At 38.3% G+C, this 21,058-nt stretch overlaps 1 protein-coding gene across 1 annotated transcript in view; it reads right to left on the bottom strand.

Annotated features, from left to right (window-relative positions):
• LOC140244922 (uncharacterized) overlaps positions 1-21,058 on the bottom strand; it is a 163,771-nt gene that overhangs the window by 43,399 nt on the left and 99,314 nt on the right. Inside the window, exon 2 of the mRNA XM_072324530.1 lies at positions 5,548-5,658. Within this exon, the coding sequence (XP_072180631.1) occupies positions 5,548-5,658 (111 nt within the window). The remainder of the gene's footprint in view (positions 1-5,547; positions 5,659-21,058) is intronic.

Raw genomic sequence — 21,058 nt, 5'->3', positions numbered from 1 at the left:
GTAGTAGAGTCTAAGAAAAGTGCAGTTTAATAAACTGACCAAAATCTGGGTGTTTTTTTGTTTCTGTTTCTCTCTCTCTCTCTCTCTCTCTCTACACATAACCTGAACTGAAAGTAACACATTTTAGACATTCAAGAAAAGTCTGTCTGGAATGCGTCTGAAATACATTTTGCTGGAGTAACAAGCCGAGCGAAGAGAAAAATCTGGGTCAAAAGTCGACCTCGAGAAACAGGCTGTGCAGCATCGATAGAGAGGCTCAACAGAGAAAATGGTGGCAGAGTCACTCTGAGACTACACTATACTGATTGAAGACTGGCTAGATACACTGAAGATAAGTGGAATGTGTGCTTTTTTTGTGTGTAAGGAAAAGAAAGCAGGAACTTGGGGTGCAAACAAAAGAGGGTGGAGTGAGTGATAGAAACAGCATGTGATGAAAAAGATGGAGGGAGAGATTTTTACAGCACATTTAAAGTCACAATCTAACATTGGGAGCAGTGAATTGTCACATTTGATACATATTATGTACAGGTCAGTTGTATCACAAAACACCCTACGAAAAAAAAAAAAAGAATAAAGCCAAAAATATAAGGAGATATCACTAATTTTCTCAATAAACCATTACAGTGACAGTTTTTCCTAGAAATGGCTCTGACAAAACTTTTGTTCATATTTTGTACATCTATTTGACATCGTTTATACGTAGGCCTACTGTTTAACAATTATTATGTTGGTTATTTTCATCCCTAACTCAAATTTTTTGAACTATTTTGAAGCACTAAAGCTGTTTTTTTTTTCCATCTGCAAATGTTAGCAAGGGGCTTTACACTGATGATGAAGTAAGAATGGTTAAATATGGAAGGAAAAAATCTTTTCATGTATTGATTTAGGCCAGCTATATCACGCAGGATATATTTTGCCTTAGTCTCATTCATTCCACTATTCAACTGTCCATTCTTCCAAAGGTAATAAGATATACTCATAAATGCAAACATACAAACATTGATATGCTAACAACGTACATATTATGCAGATATTGAGAAGAGACAGAGAAACAGAATAAAAAGAGAAAATGAGAGAAAGATACTAAGTACATGAAATCAAGACAAACAAAACATAATATTACAGAAGGAAAATATACAACACAATACAAATGAGATGTAAAGTGACCTGGAAGCAAAGACAAAGAAGATATCGGGTGGTAAACAATGAAGATTCACTCTTAATTTACTTCAGGGCAGGATGGAAAATGCAGGGGAAAACAACTATGGAGAGGTACATACTGAATGCCAGACAATCAAAGGGTAGTATATCATCTGATGGAAAAGAATAATGCAAAAGCATTTTTAAGGGAGACATGGGAAAAGAGAAACATGGCCCTCTGAGAGAGAAAAGAAAGAAAGAGAAAAAGAAAGGTGTTGTATATTCCTCCAGACTTACTTTATACGCCATATATTTCACGAGTCTAAATTTTCGCGAATCAGGAATTTTCAACGATTTCGCGAGTGGTTAAATTCGCAATCGTGGAGTCCTGGACTGAGCAAAGAAGAGTACACGTGTACCTCACATTCACATCAGGATCAGAGTCAATATTTTCGCGTGTCTTTAATTTCGCGAATAGCACCTGACGAAGCACCCGTGAAATTTGCGGAAAATAAAAACCTCGCGAAATATTTGCCGTATACAGTATTATGTTGACCTGGAATGGAGCCCAAACCAGGACACCTGTGTAAGGCAATTGATTGGCAGGATCTACACCATGTACATGCAGGAATTAGACATCAGGGATGATACATAAGTAAAGGAAGAAGTGCCAGTGCTCTTGGACAGATAGATGAATCTTATTGCCATGGCAACAGGAGGGGGTTGCATGGGGCTCATAAGATGTGCAAACATTGAAAAGATGGTCAAAACTGGACAGCCAGCATAACATCAACTTTCGTTGTATGGATATATATATTTTTCATGTGGAAATAAATGTAATGAAATGAAAAGAAGTACATACGTATATAACTGATGTCTGTGAAGGAATGACCATCATATCATGGCTTTCTTGCCATTTGACCATTCACATGTCACGTGACTTAAATAACACTTTAATACTTTCCACGTGACACTAAACTATATGAGCGGAGACCCTCACAGCTCATAAATAGATGTCTTGTAGTTATCATCATCGACTAAACTTTAAGATTGCAAAGCTTTGAGTGCATCCACACAGTGCTAAACTCCAAGCTAATCATTAAAGTTTAAAACGTTGAGCTAATCTTTAAAATTAGAACCATTGCATGAGTCTAACGTATGTAACCGCAATGACAAAATGACTGAACTCTCTATGAAATGGGCTCCACATATTTATGTGTACCAATCCTCCCCCCCCCCACCCCCTTCCCGGACATTTAAAGATTCAGGGCACAGGCTTACAAATACCATATACATGCACTGCATGATGCTGCAGTAGACAGGATGTCTTCTTGGGAGTTAAAAAAAGGGAAAGGGTATAGCCATTAACATTAAGGAGACTAAATACCAACAGATATCAGCATGCATAGGGCAGAGAGAGGGGAATTCCCTTAAGAGACTTCACTTACACTCACTCTCAGATTCCAGTGAAGAGAGAAAGGGTGGGAGGAGGGGAAGGGGGGAGGGATTCTCTTCAGCAAATTTGGGGGCTCCATTCATTACATTATGATGGAAGAAATTTTCATCCTGCATGCTACTGAAGCAGGGCTGTGGATTAGCCTAAGAATAAATGAATGAATAATAAATGAATATGATTTGTGTGATACTAATGTAGTGTCCCCTCTCTCACTTATTTTTAGAGCTCTGTTGACCAATCTTTGTATTTTCTTCTTCTTCTTTTTTTTTAATTTGCTGCCTTTACATTTGAGAACTTCTTCATTTTGAGTGGCTAAAAAAAACTAATAAACCTTTCTTATTGCAAGCATATTGCTACCTCTAATAAAAGTTTTGTGTAGCAATAGCAAAAGTTTTATTGTTGACAGCTTTGGTCAGAACATTTTTGATGGAATTAGCTGAGATTGGATCAAAATTGGATGGACTGGCAGAATAGGCAGAGATAATCAACAAACATGTACACTAACTTAATATGATGGATGATGATATCATTTAATACACAATGTTGACAGTGTATACCCTTCAAAAATCCCAAATATTGTAAGAAAGATGTTTTCCCTACATACATTCCATGCAATAATACAGAAAGCTTTAAAAAATGGTGGTTAGCAAACAAAAGGCTTTTTATCTTAATCGTGTCCTGATGAGACAGGTACTTTGGATTTATTTTATTTGTCTGTTTGTTTGTGTGTGTGTGTGTGTGTGTGTGTGTGTGTTGTTGTTGTTGTTTGGGTTTTTTGGGGGGTGGGGGGTTAACCCTTTTGCCTACGCACTTGGCTAAACTTGCCAAACTTTTTTTTTTCAATGAGCATTCAGGAATTCCCCCATTTTTTAACTTAACCCATCGAGGACGGACTGGTTTTGATATAACACACATTTCCCATAGACACCTGCCCGAGCATTCTCGGGACTCGTCTTCAACAAGTTAATGTGCCTCAGTCCAAGAGCATAGGTCTGATGATACGATAGGGTTTAGGGGATTAGGTGATTTCATTTCCATACGTTGACAATTAGTTTCCAAACATCAGTACCAATCGGCAAAGGAAGCACAGTATATGTTAAAGAAAGGAAGCTCTTTGGAGGAAGATAAAGATCACATCATCACCTTTAAAGGGATGGTATAGTATTGGTTGAGGTAAGTATTCAACTTTTAACTTTTTGCAAGATACTTAGAAACAACTTTATGAAATGTAGAAGAGCATATACAATTCTAAGAGGAATTCAAACTTTATTTGAAGAAAATCAGTTTTGAAATGGCAGAGATATCCAAAAAGAAAGTATAAACAAAGCAATCCTTAGAAAAGGTGGGTCCCACCTTTTATTAGGATCACTTTGTTTACGATATCTCAGCCATTTTAAAACCAATTTTAATCTAATAAACTCTGAATTCCTTTTAGAATCATATGTTCTTTATCATTTTATAACAGGGTATCTTACTATCTTAAAAATCATCATCAAACACGTTGGAAACCTGAAGCCCAATCTCAACCGAAACTGTACCATCCCTTTAAGGACCGGTGTGTCTCTACGATGAACTCCTCTTCTAGAACCTGAGAGGACGAGTAGCCAATAAGCCATGCAGCCTGCGTCACTGACTATTTGGCCGCAATCCGACGAGCACCACCAGGGGGGACGGCGACCCCCCCCCCCCAGGTAGGCGTAATCACGCACTCCTCAAGCCTGGAGTATGTCGGAAACCCCACTGGGTATTCTGCCCTGCTGCTCGCCGCGCTATCTTTAAATCTCGCGATTTGCATGTTCAAATAGGGACTCCACTTCATCCCCGCGATGCTCCGAATTTTGTCTTCCATCCATCTCTACTTCGCACTCTTCCCTTTTCTCCCTTTTCTAAAAAATGTCAGAGACAAGGACGGAACGTGAGGTATCTCTGAGGATACGGAGTACTGTCACGCTGCTGTCTATCATCCCAAAGATCTTCAAATCTGCTGAGATAAGCTGGCGGGGAGTTATCATCATGATTTGAGATGATGTCATTGACCCACTATGAGCATGAATGCATTAACCCGTTGAGGACGAGTTCCGAGTATACTCGGACAGGTGTCTATGGGAAATGCGCATTGTAGCAAAATCAGCCTGTCCTCAGCAGGTTAATGGGTGGAAGACGCCAGTTCGCCGTGTGTGGCGGTACGCACCAACTGAAACGAATTGGTCCACATCTTATGATGATAGTAACAGGACTCTCGACGAATTCTGACAAATTCTGATGCCAATAATGTCCCCTCAAATTTAAGCTACCTGGTGTAATGGTCAAAAATGGCCTGTTCACCCTTATTAGACAATTTTGATGAGTCATTAATTGGACAGAAGTATATGGGTACTATCACAGTACTGGGAAATGGAAGTGTGGCATACACTGTAGCTCTGAAATATTGATATCACATGAAAATGATCAAAATACACCAAAAATATTTTATAGGTCTTTTCAGAAGCTCTGAGTGACAGGAAGGGATAGCCTTTATAAACGTTGCCTTCTATTTGTCTTTGAATTATCAAATAACACTAGGATTTTTTTATCTTGTTTTAATAATTTCATGTGAATATATGAATATGAATGCAAATGTATGTACATAACATGTATGTATGTATGTCGTATGCATGCATGTATCTACAAATATGTATGAACAATGTATTGATTTTGTGCAGAGGCATTGACTCTGTTACATTTGAGAGAAAATGAGAAATGTGGGTAAACATGTGCCATAACCAACAACATTCACTTACAAAAAAAAAAAAAAAAAAAATTGAAAGCAGGGAGAGCGGTTAAGGAGTACTATAGTTAATCACATGCAGCCACATATGAACAAACTCCCAATGTTCTGGCAAACAAGCTAATTCTCTGAATTACGGACAAGAGTTTCTGCCTTCTGCAGATCGGAAAAAACAAACTCATACCTTGTCGAATTGCTGCAGTAAAAGCTGCAGGTACAGTTTGCGTGCCAGATGTCCCCGGTAGCAGGCCTGGATTCGGACGGCAGCTCTTTCTTCTCGCGTCAATTTGTCATTCTGTCGAGAAAAAAAAAAGATGAAGAAATAAAGCAGGATTCAAGTAAGGTACATAATGACACTCTCCATGAATGTATTGAACTCCAAATAAAAAAAAGAATGCTAGAAAACACATACAACTTGAAGAAATAAAGCAGGATTCAAGTAAGGTACAGAATGACACTCTTAATGAATGTATTGCACTCCAAATAAAACAAAAATGATGATGATGATGATGATGATGACTTTTCCCTGTGGTACCCTCAACCAGGAGCAAGGCAGAGGTGCTCTGCCACACAGAATCTACCTTTACAATACGAATGGCAAACTTTGGGGAAGCCCCTATTACCAATCAATATCAAAATTGTTAATGTGCAAAATGTATCTGTATTCAACGACAATTGTACTATGGTTGGTGATGTAATCTTGCAAAGTGAGGCACTTAATTACACACAGACATGTGACCTCATGAATAGGTTTTACTAGCAAAAGTTCATATTGCATTTTGGGAAGTATTTCAAAGATACCACATGTATTTTTCCTCTCTGCAGTTAAAGTTAATGCACAGGCTAAAACAATTAAACAAGTGTGGACAGTTAGATGATTCATCTTTCCTGGGTAGCACAAGTATCATGCTAACTGTTGTAGATCACATAGGGTGGAAAACTATGTTGTTGTTTTTTTATCTCACTTTTCTTTCGTTTTGCTCTTTCTGAAGAAACATTGAAAGGGTATGGCGTAACCATCCATGGAGAATTACTGTGATGGTTAGCGGGAAAGAAAAAAGACCACATGCACTTCAATTCATTAACATCATTTCACACTATCTCTGTGAATCATTAGTGACAGCAGCAACGGAACCAAAGCTGGAACCCAGTTATCGCGTAACTGCATTTGGGTCAACTGACTGAAATGCTGAAATGTAGTCCCACATGAAAGAAATTGTGTAAGCTAACCCACTTGTGACATGTACAGGGCAGTGGAGTGGAATATAGATAAAACACTTAAGTCTATGACCATCTCTCACAGATTGCTTGATTACAACCTACCAATAACAGCTTACAGCGGACTAAAGACAGAACAAATGCACCTCACTGCATCTCATTTCATCAGGTGCTGTTCTTGTACCGAAAAAAAAAAATATATATATATCTCCACGACAGTCTAATCATTGGACAGTTTAATTAGACAAAGCTCACCTTCCTCTATCACCCAACCCAGAAGCACTGCAGGAGACCGGCCAAGTGTCTACAATTACATCATGAATATTCAAGTCCAATCCGATATCGGGAGGGGACATCCGACATGCTCATTGACAGAGCGGGATAAACAAGATTGAAGGAGCAGAGACGGAATCGAATGAGGAGCAGTGATAGATGGAGAATCAGATAAAAGAGACAATGCCGAATGGAATATTACTCGAGAGAGACAGAAATTCATGGATGCAGGGACCGCAGGTTTCAAAGAACTTTTGCAGTGGGATGAAAAGAAGATGGTTGATCAACATGTGACAGGATGAAATGAAGAAACAGGGGGAAAAAAAAAGATACATATGAACAGAGTTGAAGTGAGAGAGCTCTAGAGACAGAGAGACAGATAGACAGACGGGGATACAGAGGCCCTTTTCACACGGGTCGAGTAACATAACTGCAATGCTGAATTACAGTTACGATTGCAATCACGATTTGATTCTGTACGCATGACCGAGGAAGGCTTTTCAAATTCGGCGATTTGAATTTCAGAGCCAGAAGAGGAGGTGTGGCTTCTTTTTGAGTATCAATCAATCACTATTGAGCGGTAAGCAGGGCACACTTTGACTGCAGTGCGAGCATTTGAGGAATGAGTTTTTTTCTGCAGATGTAGTTGAAAGGTCAAAGTAAGCTACACCCCTAAAACATGACTCGAAGGTCAATCCATACACATGACTGCTTTGTTCCACAATTCTGGCGAATCATGATTGGAAAACACCTCCGGACCATGTTACGAATCATTATTAGAATAACAATTAAAATCACCCTCCATAATTCCGGTTTGTATTCACAAAGCAACAATGCATAACTTGAATCAATATTCAAATTTAAATGATGATTCAAGTGATGTGTCAAATGACATTATAGTGTTTCAAATTATGCACTCTAGGTACATGTAAAAACAGCCAGAGAGAGAGGGGGAAGAGAAGAAACTTGAAACAAATGAAACAAATATGCATGGATTTAACAAAAGACACAGAAAAAAGGAGGATCCAAGAAGGACAATTTGGCAAATAAGCAGGAAAAGGATAGATGTGCTTCAACTGAAACGGAAAGACTACAGATTCTTGACTGCAATAATGAAAACCAAAGTGAAAAGACAACAGGAAAAGAAAAAAGGAAAGTGGAAACAAAGGAGGAGACAGTACAAAAGAGAAAAATGTCTGATTTAACTACGATGAAGAGAAGAAAAGTTCATAGCAATAATGGCAATTTGAGTACACATAGAGAGATAAAGGAGAGATGAACATTAGAAAAGATGTCATATGTCAAGTTACCTCCTTGTTTCTATCTGCTCACAATAAAAGGAAACTAATCATGGTAGATTAATGACCAAATACATCCAAGAAATCAAATAAAACATGCAGGCAAGGCCTGCCATCAATAAGGATTTAGGGAATCAGCGTAATCCGTTCACAGAGACATGTTGTCAAAAGCCCATGGCACATCCATCAGTTGCAAATCCCAACAGAAATGTTGGCTCTCAAAATGCTCCGTGATGTAATTGGTCACTGTGTATTTTTGCTGCGGTTTATTGTAGCTTTAGGCAATGGCTATCAACTACAATAGACCTATCTACTATCTAGATTGGAAACAAAAATATGAACAATTGATGATACATTGCCAAGAAAGCAATGCTGAGAGAGAGAGAGAGAGAGAGAGAGAGAGAGAGAGAGAGAGAGACCTACTTTGAAATTATGTCAGAGAAAATAGCCAAGATTTGTCCTGAATTGTTCAAATTCATATATTGTAATGAATACGTTTCTCATAATGTGGACTAGTAAATTATGCTACACTCATATTAAAGAGTAGAAGAATTTGTTAGAATTACTTGCTCCAAAAGTACCAAAGTGGAAATGGTTTTGAGTCTAGCATGAATGTTTTCAACGTACAAGACATTAGCACTTTGCCTTTCTAAGATATCAGCCTTACAGCAATGCACCTCTTCTGTTAATGGAGTATTTGCAACCAAGACACTGGATTTACTTTTTTTAAAGAGATATAATTATGGATGAGAAACCAGCTTTCTTTGCAGTCATACCTCATTTTTTATACATTAAAATGATTCTATTGGATTAGATCTGGCAGGAGATTGAACATATCTATCATGTTTTGGATTTGCACAATAATGATGATAGCAATAACAACTAGAAAAGCAATCACAGAGTGCAGATCTCCACAAAGCAGCTCATTTCCACCCATGTACACATATGCTAAAAGTGGCTCCATTCCTAAATGATAAACAATCTCTTCCAGTATGTCCTCCTACAATCTTGTACCCTTAACTTTCTTGCATGCTCAGTTGTGCATTCACACCCAGAACACACACAGCTTGAATTCCCTTGTTTTTCAACCCTATTTTCCAATGATAAAGAATCCTTCAAAAAATTCAAATTCCTGGATCCAGACGGTGATCTGGAGCACCGCTAAAATTTAAACATCTGTTCCTTGTGACATCAAATTTTCTTTTACAGAAAATTTCATTCAAATCCATTTCTAACTTTTTGAGTTATTTTGCAAAGAGACAAACAAATAAAAAAACATGCAAACAAACCCATACCATCAAAAACATATCTTCCTTGGCAGAGGTAGTTGTAATACTTGTAATAGAGGAAATGGGATCTGTCACAAAGTTGCCTGGCCCTGGACTCTTCCCTGCCATTACAATACATTATTGAAAAGCCTTATTAATCCATTGAGGACAAGTCCCGAGTATACTCGGGCAAGTGTATAGATGGGAAATGCGTGTTGGTAGCAAAATCAGCCCATCCTCAATGGGTTAAACATATCATGACTGGAAAAGAGCGAGAATAACCCTACTGTAATCCAGACAATGCTTTTCTTCCTCTAATGTTATAACACCCATGATTCATCTACTGGTTGCTACTGGCCGTGAGTCATGTAATGCTACATTAATTCAACTCTAATCACAGTGATGTAACCATTGGTTCCCAGCAACTCAAGGCCTCAATTACTTACAGCTCAGATAGAGTGAAAGGATGATTTTTCCCATAAAGTTCGACACATAATATCCAACAATTTTTTATAGATAAAAATTTCGCTGCTACAGTTTCACTAGAATATGTACTCATTCTATTGAAGAAAAATATAGAAATAAGACATTTTTGAAAGCCTAATCAAAGCAAGTTTCAATAAACACAGTAGAGTCAGAAAATAAAAATGTTTAAGGGATCAATGTATGACTATACTGATAATAATGTCCTTCTTTTAAACTGAAATGCACTAATCTCAAAATATTTGTTAATTAATACTTAATTCCACACATAAAGAATCAGGATATGAAAATTGTCACTTAAATTTTCATCAAACATTCCAAAACCTCTGTAAGAACCATATCTATTAACAATCAATGCTAGTGCATGATTAGAAGAAAAAAAGATAGGATGAAATGAGGAAATAGCCCTTTAGTTTATACATTCAATTTGTCTCGAATGAAAAGATATGACCAAGTCCTAGAATTTAGGGAGAAGTTAAAGTGAAGATAGCAGAACTGCAAAGGAGTTTTTAAGCTTATCTTTGTAGGTCATAACTTTATTCACATTATGATGCAGTTGCTCATGATCAAATGAGAATGTCTCTTTCATTAAAGCAAGACTAAATTTTTCACATGACTTATTAAGTATGTACGTTTATCATCCTCCCTACTTGCTCAAAGTCACCTGAAATATGATATCCACTGAGCAAATGAGCCACCCATTAAATATGATTTGGTCTGATAAGTCTGTGAAACAAATTAGTTACAATACGCTATTCACACTTAACACATGCAGAGATAGTTCTCGTGTACAATGTACCTTGATTTGCCAATGAAAGTTAAATAAAGGAAGGTCTTATACTTAGACCATGAGAAAGCCAGGCTCTCAGTACAAATCTCAAGCCTGCAAATGATTCTCCATAGACACACATGTTAAGGTTTTCAGAAAAATCATATAAAATACTTTAAAGATTTACAGTGTCTTTAATCACTTAAAACACAAGGAATTCAAATTCTCCCCACTCTTCTGGATGCTGTAACAAGGCCCTTCTTGCTGTTCCAGAGGCAATCTAGAAACCGGAGTTGCAAAACATGACCCATGACCTTAGGCAGCCTTGGATACATACAGCTCTCTGCATATCAGACCCAATTTCTCTTGTCATAGACTTGAATCACTAGGTGCATTTGCATTGGAATTACTATGATATTACCAGTATGTACCACAATAATTTGTTGTCATATTTCTCATTGGGGAAATTCCACAGGAATAGATATCACAGTATTTCATTTGGTACCAATCTCATTTAAAAAATGCCATGGTTTTGCTTTGGCATTGCTGGCTCGAAAGTACACTTCTTTGAGGTACAATTGTAAGCACTGTGTATTAATGCATATCTCCTATGTGGAGGAGACAGAAAGACCCGAATTCACGAAGGTGGTACAAATGAAACCATGGTTTAAACCATGGACAAAAACCATGGAGCGCCAAGTGAAACGGTCATTTTGTCGACGGAATGACCAATTTCGTAACGAAATATTTTGTGCCACGCTTGGCGCTCCATGGTTTTTGTCCATGGTTTAAACCATGGTTTCATTTGTACCACCTTCGTGAATTCGGGCCAAAGTGTGTCAGGTCAGGTGAGAAATACAACGCTGTATGGTAGGTGGTATTTCGTTACACAATTCAACACTCATACATGCATATCACACACTTTGAATTACCATCCCGCACTAACTTTGAATTACCATCCCTAAAATACTGTGGTATTTCACACTGTATTTTGCAGTGTTTTTGCATTTACATCACTAAATACCATGCAAAATACTATGGTATCTCAATTACCACAATATTTCAAGATTAAAGGGACTGTACAGTACTGGATGAGGTGCGGATTCATGTTTTGAACATTCCTAAGTGAGATAATGAGAAACCTCTTATGAAATATGAAAGAGCATGTAATTTTAAAAAGGATTCAACATTTATTTGATGAAAATTGGTTTAAAATGGCTGAGATATCAAAAAAAAGTGAAAATAATAAAAGGCAACAGGCCACGCCTTTTATTAGGATCTCTTTGTTTTACCATGTTTTTAGATATCTCAGTCATTCCAAAACCGATTATATTAGATAAACTTTTGATTTCCCTTAGAATTAATTGCATGCTCTTTAACATTTCAAAGAGTGGTTTCTGAATATCTCGCAAAATGTTACAAGCTGAATCTTAACCAGTACTGTGAAGTCCCTTTAATATGTATAAAGGCAAACTTGCCCTTTAACACAGCCTACATTCCAACAGTCTGTGATACACATCTGCCTGTCCAAAGAATGCCGGTGGAAGGAAATGGCTTTACTGCTTGACTACTACGTCAGTCAGACTTGGAACTACAAAACTGCTGGGAATAAGCAGATGTAATATGTTGTTATTAGGCTGTGAGAACAGAGCCAGATTGTGCCGGAGCAATGATACTGATGCCAAATGGAACCCTCATGCTTGCTTCAACAAAAAAAAAAAAAAAAAAAAAAAACTGAGAGAAAACTGTGTCAGCATGCAAAATGGAAGGTTCTGAAACTTGTCCTATAGGCCTATATGAAAAACTGTGAAATTCATCGTGGCAAATTAAAGAAGACTTTAAATTTGAGTCCTTTTATACATGTCACGTACCCGGCAGAAGGACCCTACAGCTTGTGAGTTTGAAAAATCAAAAAAAAAAAAAAAATGACGATTGTATCATATGAAAAAGCTTTCTAAACTCTGTCAAATTATGTCAAGAACAAAATTTAGACTTGAAATTTCATGCTAGGGCCCTTCTGCTGGGCAGGCAACACTATCATCTTTTGAATATTGTGTAAATGAAAATAGGTATGATTTATCTTAATGTTAGAATAAATTATTCTTTGAGAGTCATTGTGTCATCTTTTTAAATCTTAAGGGAAAACATGGTTATCATATGCCTGCAGAAAGTGTCAATTTTTGTTCTTAACTAAACACATATACAAAAGAAATATGTGAAATAATGTTGTGATAAACAATTTCCAGTATGCAAAGGCAAAATTGGAAATATTAGCCACAAAGGTAGGCAGGAAATATTGCATTCTCAGAGCATAGGGCCAACCCAATTGTGGTTGCTACTGTACGTGATGTTTTATAATTGATTACATTGATAATCACAAGGTGATCACTGATATACATTCAACTTCAACACAGCAGGAAAAGACAGTGATGCTCTTGTTACTTCATTCTCTGTCAAGAGTTCAGTTGAAGTGACAAAAGAGGGAATGGAAAAGTTTCTTTAACATCTTCTTTTGCTCGTCCTCTGTGACATCTGGTGGTCAAGTGAACCGAGTTGAATGAAATTAACGCTGTGGACAAGCGGCAAAAAAGTAATGAAACCGAAAGGATGCTGTGCTGTAAACATTGACAAAACTCAACATAAGCTTTATCAGGAGTGCATGGCAATGAATGGGAGGAGGGAACGAGAGGAGCAACAGAAGCAAGTGGAGGTGAAAAATCAGCCGATTCTCAAGGCAAGACCATAAATCTGAGATACTGGCAGCAAGACAAGTACGAGGAGAGGAACGGGTGCAAGCACCGCCAGGCGGACATTGAACCGCCGTCATGAATTTCAAGTGCCCTTATATGTGACTGCTCGCGAAGAAGACAGCCTCGGTCACTATTTATTTATGTTCTCGGGCATCTCTGATGGCGCTGGATGCTTCTGGTGGCCAGGATCAATGCTAAAGCGGGGAAGCACTCCTAGTCCGTTGCTCCGTTGGTTCTCGCAGCACGGCCTGAAACGAATTCAGCAGCATCTAACCTTCTCCCACATGTCTGGTGATGCAGCTGCCTTTGGGCAAAACACATCTCTCCAGTGCACAGTAACCTGTGCTCCTTACTCTCTGCTTATTTTTGTTTGGTTTCTAAATTAAAGGGAAACGATGCCCAAACATAGAGCCTACACTACCTGGATTGAGTGAATGTAGCAATATTTGTAGAACATATCAGTGAAGTTTGAGGAAAATTGGACAATCCATTCCAAAGTTCAAAATTTCAGTGCTGACATAGCAAGATGAAAAGACTACAATAGTTTGTGACAAAGCTCTCATTGTGACAACTCCCCCATAAGTTCATTTTCATATAAAAAATATTTTCAAAGTCATGGCTCTGGTTGACAGTTAGGAAACTACAATCCCTAACCCCCATTTCCCAAGAAAAAGAAAATCGTTTAATTACTACTAGGTTCTGCAACACGCAAACAAAAATCTTAATGTAAAGGGAATAAGTTGCTCTTTTTATTTCATGGCACAAAGAGGAAATTTAGTAAAGAATTTAGTGCAGGTTAACAGGACACTTTAGAGATGGCATCACTGTCACAACATCTCAATTGCAACAAAGAGATAAGCTATGAAAAACTTTGAATTCCATAACTTCAAATTTTGAATTCAATTTCTGAAGAAACCTTTACCATTCTTTTTATTCAAGACTTTACTGTATCAAGGACAACTTGAAAATAGTGTAGAAATACACATAAAAAAATGATGCACAAAAAAGCACTGCACCAAAAGTATGATATACTTAAACATCAATAATATTTTTAGCAGATTCTGCAACATGTAGGGCAGTCTCTAACAAAGACTCAGCTATCAACTTTGGAGAAAAAAAATAGAAAAGTATGAGAAGATACTGGCAGAAATATTCTCACAAGAAAACATGGTATCCAAGATTTATGAGAACAGGTCCCCTGTACGTATGTTTAATTTGCATGCATGTATCTATCACTATTAAGCTTGATCCACAGTAACAGCTTAGCGTGCCCGAGATATGCTTGAGGCTTGCTCGACCTAGAAACATCAAACCCAAGCAAAACAAATTTCATCTATTAGAAATTTTTGCTGGAGGGGGAAAGCAAAATGCATTTGAACCAGAATCACCATTAATTTTGATAAAAATCAGAAATGGGTCCCACTTGTCGCGTAACTGTCGGTTTCCTGACAAATATGGGATATCAATATGTTGAACCTGTCTATCTGCTGTATTGGGTGAAGTGGCTACTTAATATAACCCTTTACTAATTTACTATTTAAAAAAATGGATGATTTCAATATTCAATTCAATGCATGCCTTTCCAACAAGGACTGTTCTTGATATCCAGAAATCTGGCCCAACGGCTCACCTGACATAGCAACAACTACTGTCATGTAACACTCGAGCAGGGCCGCTCGTGTAAGACTCCTCGAGAAATCACCTGCAAGTTCCAGGGATGCAATATCAGAAGCAACACCAAAGCACAAGTACCTCATGCATTAATCATGAATAGCTCAAGACAAACTTGAGTTCAGCTACTCCACATCCAGCGTATATTGCCATTACATGACATGCCCGCGTGGTTTAGTAGGAAATCCTATATACATGCCACGCTCCCAAATCCCAGATATGTTCTGTATCGAACACTTCTGTCAGTTCTGGTTACGAATCCTCTTTCAACACTGTCCCTCAAAATGGGTCAATTTAAGCCACTCTTGATTTTCTGTCTCACTGCTTTACAAAAGTTTATTACATACCATAAATAATATTTTTGATGATAAACTTTCCTAAGATTCTTTGTTTACTTTGATATCAGAATTTATACATAATATGTTGTCATCTTATGCTCGCTTCAAACTGGCATATTCGGATAATCATATAGATCTGTTTTACAATATTTTAGAGAATTCATGCACTATACTGTGGCTGCGAATAATCATATTTACAATGTTTGAAACATGCTTCAATACCCATTATCAACCTGTTGAGGATGGACTGATTTTGCTTCAACAGGCATTTTCCATAGGCACCCGCCCGAGTATACTTGGGACTCGTCCTCAACGAGTTAAAACGCATTTGCAAAGGTCTTTCAGATTGCATTTCTCGAGTTGTTGTATTCATCATCACAACAGGAGTTCCTTGCCACTGCACAGCTCCATTGCACTGTTTAATCCAAGGAGCAGAGATCGTGTTTGCATGGGCAGGTATGAGATTTAAACATGTTTCAAAACCACTTTGCGTTTATCATCTCTACAGAAACACATTTCTGGCTCATACGCGTTTGATATCGCACTTTTTTCCATGTTTCAGAAAGGAGTTTCTCACCCCATAATCAAAACAGCTTTGTAATTAATATCAACTGCAAAAATTTCCCTGAAAATCATTTGGAAACCAAGATTCTTAACCAGAAGTGAGTTGATAAATGCATTCAATGTGCCAATACACACTGCTTGTACACAATTACATTGAGATGATGTAGACAGAACTGCCATGCGATGACCTGTCATCTACATCTAATGCCGTGTTTATGCTTCCCCTTTGCGGGCCAGAATCAGCGTTTTGATACACGTTTAGTTCAAAATGCGGTTGCGTCCTTGCTCATTTTGATTTAAACGCCGTTTCAAAACGTCATTTCAAAATGCACAAAAAAGTGCGTTTACGATCGGCGTTTCTGACTAATCACGTTTGACGGGGAAGCATAGCGCAACTCACATCACATATGCGTTTAAATGACGTCATCTCCATCGCCTTCCCGGTTCACTTGAAATTCGTGCAGCCGACCTTTAGATTATTATGCTGTGAAACACAGTTTGCAGGTGCTGATCCCTCGAGCTCCCTATTGGTACATTACTGTACATGGTGACAGCCATATTAATGCATGAAGAGCTCACAACATATCATACATTCCGATTTTGTCAACAATTTGTAGATGAAATAAATACTCGTACTTCCTATCATTGTCTACAGTTCATGTACGGGTGTATTAGTAAAGCAATCGAAATTATATTAGACATGCTACCAGGGGTCGCACTTAACTTTTTTTTTAACTAGCCAGGCGGACTACTTAGAATCAATTTTGACACTGAAGCAATATTTTGGCTAGCCAAACGGACTGGTAACTTCATAATTTTACGATTTTTAGCTAGTCCGACGTGATTTCGGGTGGCCAATGGCCAGCGGACCATCGCCAATGTCGAACCCTGGCTACGGAACATGAACAATACACACGCTCAGGTCAGAACTTCCAAAAAAGCACGCACCCCAATTTGACCTGCCTCTGCTGAGGTCAGTGAAGTAATCGCAAACGCTCTTTCCAAAGTCGAAGAAAGCGAGCATAAACAGTACTCCTGTGAACGGCGTTTTGAATCAGCGTTTCAAAACGATGATTCTACCTTCGCAAATTGAGCATAAATACACTGTACGTCAGTATCCTGAGCAAAGTCCAATTCTGGATATGATGCTAAGGATGTTCAACCAGCAGCTATAAAGGATGAAACTTTATAAAGCAAGCATTCAATACTTACTACATTGTATACACTGCACATGCTCATCTCAGTCTTCAAGTCACTGTACTAAGTTTGATGCTACAGACCCAGCTGCAAATCTCAAACAATCCTCACATCTTACAATAATATATAAATGCACAGTCTCTACTCTGATCTATGAAGTTCTCAGTACAAGACCAGGAGAACAACTCCAAAGGCATCTGTGTATCCAAGGAGCTACATCTTACCTCCGTGGTGTGTCTAGCCACCAGTATGTGTGCGCGTACATGTATGTGTATGTGTGTGTGGTGTGTGTGTGCATGGATCTCTGGTACAGATCCTCCCCCCCATCTTTGGAAGAGCAAATCAGATTATCCTATGATCCTACATGCAAACAGCTGTTAGTGAAAACTAGCAACAGCAGCAGAAGCAGACAGCACATGTGTCCTGGCGTAGTCTGGGTCGAGACCCAATTTCTCTGTTTTTTGTTTGTTTGTTTGTTTGTTTGTTTTTTTTTTTTGGGGGGGGGCAAATATTACAATGAAGATAACACTGCTATCCCTGAATATGTTGAATGACCTTGTTAATGTCATCTCCATTTGCAGTGATGTTTGAAGGATTGGCATCAAAGTTATTCAAGAGTTTTGTGAGCTTGATCAGCTTTTATATACTTTTCTTTTTCTTTTCTTTTGTGCGCTGGTTCATCAAATCAGTGTCGACAGTCTAGACCTGTGATGTTTTATTTGTCTAGATGAATATGGCAAAATAAAGTGGAACAAACCAAATAAAAACTCTGTCAACATGTTTTTATGGCTGGACTGTGCATCCATCTGTTCGTTATGTTTGTGACGATGTTGCCAGATGAAACAATTGGACATATTTGGGGTCTGATTTGACAGACTAGTTTGATGACAGGGGGTCATTCCAGGTCAGGGGGTGTCTACCCAGGATGGTGATAGAAGTGACAGATCCCATTACAATTCAACCTGTCTCTTCTCCCTCCCATCTTCCCATGATGCCCTCTCACAATGTCCACTGGGACTGGACGTGCATCTGTTTCTCCTAAAAAATAACACTTAAAAGTCTCTATATTCCACTTTCAATATCTCCCCCCCCCCCCCTGAAAAAAAAAGAGAAAATATATATCACTATATATTTTGTATGATAGGATCTGCTGTTTGCCTACATTTGTATATTCTCCTTGAAAACCAAAGTTGTGTTGTGTAAACCCTCAGGCCAAGGGTGGGAAAATATACCAGTCTTTCCATTTGATTGTATATGATATAATGAAAAGTGAAGCTGCCTTATTGCTTTGCCTGTCAGAGAGCAAGAAAGGCCTTAGACTTTTCTGTGTGCGTAGTTTGTCTTTTACTGTCTTTCTTTCGGGGGGGGGGGGGGCAGATGGGAAGATGGATGTGTTTGTGAAACATCAAGCAGGGTGCTGTACTGGGATATTATTTCAAATTTCATGTTTTAAGATAAGGAGAAAGATAGCATTGCATTGTGCATATGTGGTCTAGATGAGCGCAAAGTTAGTGATCAACAAGAAACCACAGGGGAACAGCTCAGGACATCCTCGATGACACCAAAAATAAACCCCCTGCTGAGCGGCCAAAATCCCCACCACTTCCCGCGCAACACACAGGTCGAAGCAGGCTCCATGTTTAGTGTATAAAATCTATAACTAACCTGTACTGGTGAGCATGCCGCAGATGTACAATATTCTATTTGAAAAGTTTCTTCTGAAACACAGTTGTAGAAACTCAGGGCCCCCAGATTCACCTCGTTACAAGTGGTAACTCATTATAAGCAAGTTTACTGTGTGGGGGTTTCTCCTGTACTATGCATTTATTGAAGGGAAAAGACACTTCAAGAATGTAGGAGATTACTCGGTTTTGTAGATACTACACCATGGTTTTAAGCACAATGTCCCCATGAACTACATGTATTACTAGATCTTCGAAAGGGGTTATACACTCATCAGCTCAACAGATATTTCTCACAATGATTTTGCTAAAACTCATCGTAACTTCAGTGCTCTCTAGGATTATTTCAAATAAAGCATGCAATTATATTTCAAAAATTAAGCGCACTTTGGAAGAGAACATACTTCAATGCGGTTTAAACTGGATTTACAATGGTGTGGCAACTTCATAAATTATACATAGTGGCAAGGGTGAGCAGTAATTATAACAGAAGAGTGGGTGATATTTCTGCCTGTATTGTACATTGTAGTTCAAATCTACACGACAATTCAAATATGAAAAACAATCGTAATAAACAAACTCGGATTCTCTGGCCACAAAGGATTATGTTTCAGAAAATTTTAGCATTAAAAACAGTGAAGGTGGAAACATTTACAGTTGAATAACCAAAAGTTGAGTTACAGGCGCTCTGAGACATGCGCCAATATAATTTGGAAAGATGATAGACATGTATCAAACAATGTAGACTGTTACACAAAACTTGAAATACCAAAATGTTATGCAAAAATTGCCAACACTTCTCAAAGTACAATGTATATAAAGAAAACATTGCCATTTTACATGAACCACCGGTGTGCTAATAATTCTATCACATCCGATATTTTAATTCTAAATGATACGCCCACAGTAATCTAGATAAATTCTCCCTCCGCCCGCGGAATCAAGATGTTACACAAGACAGTGACCCGCAGCATAAAGTGGCATTTCAGTATTTTCTGCATCGTATTTCACATTCTCTGATTGGTCCACTTTCCCTAAAGTCACTACTACAGGCAGAGGTGGTAGCCTTATCCCATCAAAGGGATTGATGCCGCAATTCGGAGCAGCCGGAATGCCGTGGGCTACGTCTGCACGTTCGGCAACGTTATCATTATTTGCCCAGCGGCCTTTAGTATAGGGAACCAGCACTGAGGTTTTGGGGAGAATTCCCATTCATCACTCCATCAGTCGTGAATGAGACGTTGTTGGAGAGAACCACATTTGGAGATATGATCACCCTTTTTCTATCTCTCAGTCTCTTCCTCCCCCACCTCCCCCCCCCCCCTCCATCTCTCTTTCTGTCTTCCCATCCATCTCTTCATATCTTCTTCACATTTCATTCAAACCATCTTCCAAATATCCACACAATTGCTCGGAAGCCCGCAGCTTCTCTTTGTCTCGAAATTGTTCTGCTCGGCACCATCATCACACCGAAGCATTTTTTTCCCCCGCTCACATTTTTTGCTCCTTTTTTTTTTCTGAATTGGCTTCAATTTCATTCCAAATGTCAAGGAGAAAGGTGTTTGCTTCCCTTTCTTCACTCATCAAAAAATAAAAAGGAGGAGAAGAGAATGCATCCGATGACAGTTAGACATTGTCTGTAATCTAGCCTGGAGCTATGATTTCTGTGATACAAAGGAGGAGAGGCTATAACATTATACGGCTGGGAAATCTCAATGTACCAAGCACACCATTTATATACGATGCTAGCTGGGGTTGATGCACTGGCTCAGGAGAGGATAATCGGTATGCATAGAAGAAAGAAAGGGAACACTACCAGCTTAAAGAGCACCTTGCCTGAAGTGTCCTTGCACAAAAAAATAAAAAAATACAAGGAATACAAATAAGATATTCTTGAAAAGCCAATAAATACCATAGCCTTAGTTTGCTAACATTATTTAAATATTTAGCTAAAAGTGATTATTCATCATTTCTATATTATTGTTAATTCATCTTTGACATAGCATCTATAATCAATTCCTCAAATCAGCTTTTTGTAAATACATTGTATCTGTTTATCAGAAGTTAAGACACCCTGACATGGACTGTAAGAATATAGACATAAAAATTATATGCCAAATCACCCCATGTATCTGTTCTGTTGTTGTTTTTTTCCTACAAGTAGTCTTGTTGCTGTCCGAGTCT

This window comes from Diadema setosum, chromosome 21, assembly GCF_964275005.1.
Source record: "Diadema setosum chromosome 21, eeDiaSeto1, whole genome shotgun sequence".
NCBI lineage: Eukaryota > Metazoa > Echinodermata > Echinoidea > Diadematoida > Diadematidae > Diadema > Diadema setosum.
This window is presented reverse-complemented; position numbering and strand designations above follow the sequence as displayed.